The following is a 7905-nucleotide window of genomic DNA, read 5'->3' as shown; positions in this document are numbered from 1 at the left end:
GATGAGAAGAAGTTAGTACTACTTGAAGCTTCAGTCATTGAGTTTGCAGTTGCTGACCTCTCTCTTCCAAAGGAAAGAGACATGCCAGAAAATACAGTCTTTTTTCCTCTACTAGACGTTTAAGGATGCTGTAATAATCTGTGCCGGGCCTGAGGTTCTCTGGATGGTTTCATTTGAATGAAACCGGAAGCGTATAATTCGAAGAAAGAAAACAAAATCATGTGTGTGTGCTATCGGGACAAGAACCAACTCGAAGCAATGATCTTCCACAAGAATCCGAAGCGGACATACTGGTTTGGGGCGCACTGTGAACGGTTTTTTTTTTCTGGAGCAGGGCAATGTGAACTCGAATTGGGGAAGCTTCAAGCTTTCATCATCATCGTTTGTCCCAAGTCCCAACACATATTTACAATCAGGAGGAGACTAATTCTGGCCAAGATTCAATGAGCATAACTAAATTTAATTTTACAAAATATATCATTTCTTTCTATAGATTGTCACCCATGTGAATCATTTAATCTATACACTACGGGAAAATGTTATATGCGGAGTGTCGGGCTCTTTGCCGAGTGATTTTTCACGAGGTTCTCGACAAACATGGCCTTTGCTGAGTATCTCATACAAAACACTTGGCAAAACAAGGGTACTCGGCAATAGAAACTTTGCAAGTACTCACTAGGCAAAAGTAGAGACTTTGCCAAGTGTTTTGTAACACTCGGGAAAATAGGTATTTGCCAAGTTTTTTTTTACAAGACACTCGGTAAACAAATAAAAGTAATAAAATGCATATGTTTATTTGTATTTAGAAGACCGAATTTTATCCATTGGCCTTGAAATTTATTTACCTTTGTTGTTCTTTGTACTATCATGATTGATTACAACTAGATCGAAAGTTTCTCCCTAAAAAAGAAAGAATCAAACAACATTATACTGAAATAGTGCATTACTAGACGGCAAATGACACAGAAAAGGAGGCCCACAATAGGTTCCTACAACAGGTAGGGATCAAGATTATACTCTCTTTTCTATATGAAAAAAAGTAGGCCTGTGATTATCCGGATCCATCCCTCAATCATGCAATTCAAAGAGGACCTCTGTATGTGACACGTACGAACTACATGTAGAGGTACATAGCTGATCTGTCCGCCGGGCGCCCAAACCTCCGTGAACTTATTTTTTGAATTCATGATTTTTTTTCAAATGAATGAATGTTTATCAATTTCGCAAACTTTTATCAAATTCATGAACTTTTTTGTCAAATTCATAAAAAAATTCAAATCGATGAAAATTTTCAATTTCACAAACTTTTTTCAAATCGTTAACTTTTTTTAAATTCGTGGTACTTTTTTTTTGCAAGTGGTCACCTTGGTGCATGGAATTCACGTCCCTGCGGCACGGGCGCTAGTCGCTACATGGTGGCAGAAATTTGCCGGGTCAAAAAAAAAAAAAGCCGGGTTGCAACTCACCCGAGAAGAAAATGTGATCCATTCCCCTGATCCGGTCTTCACCCCCGCACTCCTCCCAGCCCCCGGCGCCGCGGCGACACCCTCTCCGGTCACGGCCAGACTCGTCAGCCGCGTACGAGGCGTTCGCCGGCGGGCAGGCCCACCGCTCCTGCCTCCTGCGTTCCCTTCCTCGTCAACGGAGGTGCGCTACTCCTCCCGCGCTTTCCGCTCGGGCGCCGGGGCCTCCTATTCGTCGCCTCTGCTGAGCGCGTTCCACATTGATTGCAACCCGCGGCGGCGGCGCTGGTTGCTGCACGCGCGCGCGTGCCGAGCGTCGCAGGTGACGCCAGTCGATCGCGGTGTGCCTCTTCAGCGGACGCACGCACATCCCGCGTCGAGCTCGGCTGGAATCGGCCAGCAATGCCGGCCGCCCGCCTGTCCTCCATCCCCACCTCCTCCTTCAGGGCTTCTTCACGAGCCCCCCTCGCCGCCTTGGCTGTCGCCACGGAACGCGTTCGCGCTGGAACGCTAAGCCGGGAGGACGCGCACCACCTGTTCGACGAATTGCTTGGCCAAGCCGCCGCTGTCCCGGAACGCGGGCTCAACAACTTTCTTGCCGCACTCGCCCGTGCTCCACCCTCAGCTGCCTGCCGCGATGGCCCCGGCCTTGCCATCGCCCTCTTCAACCGCATGTCCCGAGGCACTGGTGCACGGGTGGTGTCGCCCACGCTCTGTACCTATTCCATCCTCATGGACTGCTGCTGCCGTGCAGGCCGCCCGGACTTGGTGGTTGCCTTCTTCGGCCGCCTCCTCAGGTTGGGGCTGCGCTTGGACGTCATCTCCTTAAGCAATCTCCTCAAGGGGCTTTGCCAGGCTAAGCGCTCAAATGAGGCATTGGATCTGCTGCTCCACCGGATGCCCGAACTACACTGTGCGCCTGGTGTCTTCTCGTACAACATAGTAATCAACGGCTGCTTGAAAGAAGGTGAAGTAGACAAAGCGTGCAATCTCTTCCATGAGATGCCCCAACTGGGAGTTCAACCTGATGTGGTGACCTACACCTCAATCATGGACGCACTAAGCAAGTCTGGAGCAATGGACAAGGCAGAAGTGCTCCTTCGGCAAATGGTTGATCAAGGAATTGAACCCAATATTAGGACATATAGCTGTCTGATCCATGGATATTCTACTTTTGGTCAGTGGAAGGAGGCACTTAGGGTATTCAAAGAAATGGCAACTCTTGGTGTTGTACCAGACGTTGTCACGTTGAGCTCATTAATCGATTCCCTTTGCAAGCACAGAAGGACAAAGGAAGCTAGAGAAATTTTTGACTCTATGGCTGCAAAGGGCCTGAAACCTAATATCGTCTCCTACTCTACTATGCTTAATGGGTATGTCAAAGAAGGATCCTTCGAGGATATGACTGATCTCTTCAATTCAATGGTACGGAATGGTATTGTACCTGACCACCATATTTTCAACATACAGATCAATGCATATGCTAAACGTGGACTGATGGATGAGGCTATGCACATGTTCGAAGTAATGAGGCAACAAGGAGTAAACCCGGATGTATTTGACTATCAAATCATAATGGATTCACTTTGTAAAATGGGTAGGATGGATGCTGCTCTGGACAAATTTAATCAGATGGTCAATCAAGGAGTTTCACCTAACAAAGCTGTTTACCAATGCCTGGTTCTGGGTTCTTGCTCTCATGGTGATTTTGTGAAAGCCAAGGAATTGATTTCTGAAGCGGTTAATAGAGGTCTGTGTTCTAACAGTGTGTTCTTCTATCCTGTAATAAACGACCTTTGCAAAGAAGGAAAGGTAAAGGAGGCACAGGATATGTTTGACTTCATCCTAGGTATTGGTCAGCGGCCTGATGTGATTATGTACACTTCACTGATGGATGGATATTGCCTTGTTGGCAAGGTGGAGAAAGCACTGAGTGTACTCGATGCTATGAAATTTGCTGGCCTTCAACCTGATGATGTTGTATATGGTACACTTCTTAACAGTTACTGTAAAATTGGAAGGATTGCCGATGGATTGAGCCTTTTCAGGGAAATGTCACTCAGCGGGGTTAAGCCCACGACTATTATATACAACATTATACTGGATGGGCTGTTTTGCTCTGGGAGAACAGGTTCTGCAAAGGAAAAATTCCATACGATGACTGAAAGTGGCATACCAGTAGGCGTTGACACATACAACATAGTTCTTAGTGGACTTTGTAGAAACAATTGCACTGATGAAGCAATAGAACTGTTCAAGAAACTACGTGCAACGAACGTGAAGATTGATGTCATGACACTCAATATCATGATTTCTGCAATGTTTAAAACTAGGAGAATTGAAGAAGCCAAGGATTTGTTTGCTACTATATCAGCCATTGGATTGGTGCCTTCTGTTGTGACTTACAGTTTAATGATGACGAATTTCATAAAAGAAGGGTTGTTGGCAGACGCTGATGATACCTTTTTGGTAATGGAGAAAGCTGGCTGTGCTCCCAACTCCAGTCTGCTAAATCAGGTGGTCAGGGTGTTGCTGGAAAAAGGTGCAGTTTTAAAGGCTGCAACTTATCTCGCTAAACTTGATGCTAAACAGCTGTCAGTTGAAGTTTCAACGATTTCGTTAATAGTATCTCTCTTCTCAGGGGAAGGGAAACTAAGGGAGCATGTAGAGTTGCTTCCAGTAAAGTACCAGCCTCCTCAGAGTTCGGCTGACAATTGAAAGAGTATACTTGAACTTCGTACTGAAAAACAAGGTGGTAAATCGAAGTAACAAGCCTGACTCCTGAGGGTCATATGAGTTTCCCCCTTTTTCTGATGAAGAAAGTGTAACTCTGATTTAGAATATTTGGATATCTGTCACACATTACATATTTACCAGCATCCAAGTTTGTGGCAAAGTACTTAGCCACTTGCCTATGGGAATGCCCAATCTCCGCGTTTATGCATTCATGCCGCAAGAAGGCGTGACCAAGGAGTGCAACACAAACCAGATATAAAATAGTCTGTTTAATAACTGTGAGATGGTTGATGCACTGCTTACGCTCTCTGTTGATGATACTTACTATTTTATTCACTCTTAAAACTCCAACTAAGCTATGATCTCTCTCTTCATAATTTTACAGAAAGTTAGGTTGCTCTAGATTAAATGCTTGCATTTTTGAAATTTCAGCAATCGTTGCTCGTAAACCCAATTTGTCACCAGTGATATCCTGGTTACTTTCAGTTATACCTCTCTCAACAGTGGTGCTAATTTTTTCTGTGAAGCGTTAGGTGTGTTAGGAACTGTGTTTTCATCTAAAATCTAGTTGCCTGCGCTAATGCACTTTAGTTAGTAATCTGATGTTCTGTGCTAAGCATGCTTTGAAGATGAGAAGCGTTAAGCTACTCCCAGGAACTGCTGACTGTAAAAATACATTGCAGACGCCTAGGTCTCTCCGGTAAGAAATATTTACGTTTATTCATTGTATTGACTAACTGACTAATCATGAACAGAGCATGAAGGATCAGCGCTGTACTGCCATTGGGATTCTCATCTCAGAAATATTTGTCATGGTGCATTCTAGGGTGTTGACTGTTGCATTCTAGACATTTTTTAGATAAAAAGTTGTGCAATACGGAGGCCTCCAATGGAAGCACACATTTACACATATTCTGCATGGTCATGATCAGTCAGTCAGTCAGTCAATACTCAATACCAGCAGGTGTAAAAGTAGCTCCTTTGGTTGCAACATCAGGCGTGCTGTTGATCAGGAACGTTTAAATAAAGTACCGTTGCGCTAATGAAACAAGCAAATCAGAGTGGCGCAGCGGAAGCGTGGTGGGCCCATAACCCACATGTCCCAGGATCGAAACCTGGCTCTGATATTAATTCTGTTTTTCTATTTCTTTTCTGGTCTGCATCATCTAGATTTTTCTCTGAAAAATATTGTAGTTTCTTGTTGCAGAGACGGATGCGTGGAAGGAAATGACATTGGAGTTTTTCATGTATACAATTATGCTTGAAGAAGAACATGGTTCAAAAGGTGTTTAAACGAAGGCACCAGAAAGAGTACTCTCTTATCACTCTTGATTCTTACAGATGTCAATCCTTGATAGTTACCTTGTTTTTTTGAGGGAATCCTTGATGTTGTGGATCAAGGGCATTGTAATTTGTTAACTCAGGTGTCAGAAATTTTATAGTCACCATCAATTAGCATGATAGTATTTACAAAAATCTGGACGCAAAGGCTACCCAACTAGTACTACTTGTCTAGTTAGCTGAGGTAACATGACCATCTTCAGCTATCAAAGGGAAGGTGCAGACAAAGTTGCTATTGAAGGGACTCTATTTGTTTGTGGTGCAACATGCAAACTAACTTATTTATCTTCTTTTCGTATTTATCCGCATCATCCAGCAACTTTGTTTGCACGTCTTCCGGAAACATCTGCAAGAGACAAGACTTTATTAAAAGATGTCACAAGTGTAGATGAAATGCACGGCGAGCTGCTGCGAACCCATTTGCATAGTAGGTATGGTTTACCTCATCAGAATCACCGATTTCATGGCTGCATATGATCTTAAAAGCTGTCGCAAGTTTCAGAAGGTCCCAGTTCTCACAGTCAATGCCAGAAATTTTCTTCAGGTGGCGACCAATACATCGACAGCCTGGATAACGTTTCTCCTCAAAAGCATCAGTCAAACAAGACCGATGCGGTCGCAACAATCTGCTCATTCACCTGCAGGATGCAAAGAGGTTGATTCATCACTAAATAAAAATGCTGTGGCAATTTATTCTATAATTTTGGTTTTTGAAACCGCGATATTCTACAAAATATTATTGCATCCAAATCTGCTCACCATCTCTGGTTTGACATCAAAGCCATAACGACTCAACAGCATTTGTAGCCCCTGACTCATAGGGAGCAGGTCCTCTTTAGGCAGCTCTGATTTTTCTCTACGCACCAAACTAGGCATGAGACGCTTTAATCCCCACATTACCTCCATCACAAATTCATCATGCCGACAGGGTATTCCCTGAAAAAGGGTAACATGAAAAATGGCGCTCAAACTTGTGAACAATATAAGAAAACAAGGAGCTTATACATATATAGTTATATACACACCAAGCTTTTTTCAATTATAGGTTTATATTCCGGTTTCCAAGTAGTAGCTCCTGCCCAGGTTCGGGTGATTTCATGATCATCTCCGTAAGCTGTTTGTTAACACCAGTATCAACATTAATGGTGCTGGAATTGTCATCAAAGGTTCGGAATTCCTTCATCCAAACAACCTGATAACAGAAATAATGAACAAAGGATGAGCACGTTCAGTTCAGAAAGCTTCAAACATTCCTCGCTAGCAGTTACTAAACAAGTAATGTTCGTGCATCACAGTTGTGTAATACAAACTGAAAAAGAAAGAATGTCAGTTACAAATGATTGACACAAGGTCGACAATACTTGGAACGATTTGGCGACAAGCTTACGAGGAAAGGGATAAGAAGCAGTGACGATGAGAAGGGAAGGAAAATGAAGACTCACGTTTCTTTCCTTAGTACAAGTAGCGAAGTTTGCCCACACGCTCTGGAGACAAGGATGAAATACAGTACGAGTATATGGGTTAGTAATTGTTAAAACAAATTAGGGTTTGGAACAATGCTCGATGCCCTTGGTGGGCACGGTTGTCATATATTTATAAGAGGGAACGATACAAATACCGGTTATATTACAACACGTATATATACCATATACTTAGTCTAACACCCTCCCTCAATCTTAACTATGTCCTAAAACACTCAGAAGGTTAAGATTGCGTCGACATCCTTCAAAAGAAGGCAAGGGCAAGTGTTTAGTGAATATATCAGCAAGCTGATCCTTAGAAGGAACAAACTTGATCTGAAGAAGCTTCTGAGCAACACGTTCCCTCACAAAGTGATAGTCAACTTCGATGTGTTTCGTTCGGGCATGAAACACTGGATTGGATGAAAGATAGGTAGCACCAATGTTATCACACCAAAGGACATGCGGCTGAGTTGGAGAGACCTTCAACTCCCGAAGCAATGACTGCACCACATGATCTCAGCTGTGGCATTAGCAACGGCCTTGTACTCAGCTTCAGTACTACTCCGAGACACCGTAGCTTGCTTGCGAGCTTGCCAGGCGATCAAGTTAGGTCCAAAGAACACAACATGTCCCCCCGTGGATCGCCTGTCATCAGGACTACCAGCCCAGTCAGCATAAGAAAAAGCAGAGATCGGTCTAGAAGGCGCCGACTGAAGATGAAGACCATATGAACCAGTGTGACGAACATAGCGCAAGATGCGCTTAACAGCTGACCAGTGAGAATCACGCGACGCATGAAGATACTGGCACACACGGTTTACTGCGAACGATATGTCTGGTCGAGTGATAAGCAAGTACTGCAACCCACCAACAATGCTGCGGTACTCAGTGGCATCCTCAGG

General features: G+C 43.9%; 1 protein-coding gene across 1 annotated transcript; it reads left to right on the top strand.

The window, feature by feature from the left end:
* The first annotated feature begins 1467 nt into the window (after positions 1 to 1467).
* Positions 1468 to 5627, top strand: LOC123047236 (protein Rf1, mitochondrial). The gene has a single exon (XM_044470734.1). The coding sequence runs from the start codon at positions 1866 to 1868 to the stop codon at positions 4179 to 4181; it is 2316 nt and encodes a 771-aa protein (XP_044326669.1). The 5' UTR covers positions 1468 to 1865; the 3' UTR covers positions 4182 to 5627.
* Positions 5628 to 7905: the final 2278 nt, after the last annotated feature.

The sequence above is a fragment of the Triticum aestivum genome, chromosome 2B (assembly GCF_018294505.1).
Source record: "Triticum aestivum cultivar Chinese Spring chromosome 2B, IWGSC CS RefSeq v2.1, whole genome shotgun sequence".
NCBI classification, from domain to species: Eukaryota; Viridiplantae; Streptophyta; class Magnoliopsida; order Poales; family Poaceae; genus Triticum; species Triticum aestivum.
Note: the sequence above shows the minus strand (reverse complement) of the source record. Positions and strands in the feature narration are given on the sequence as shown.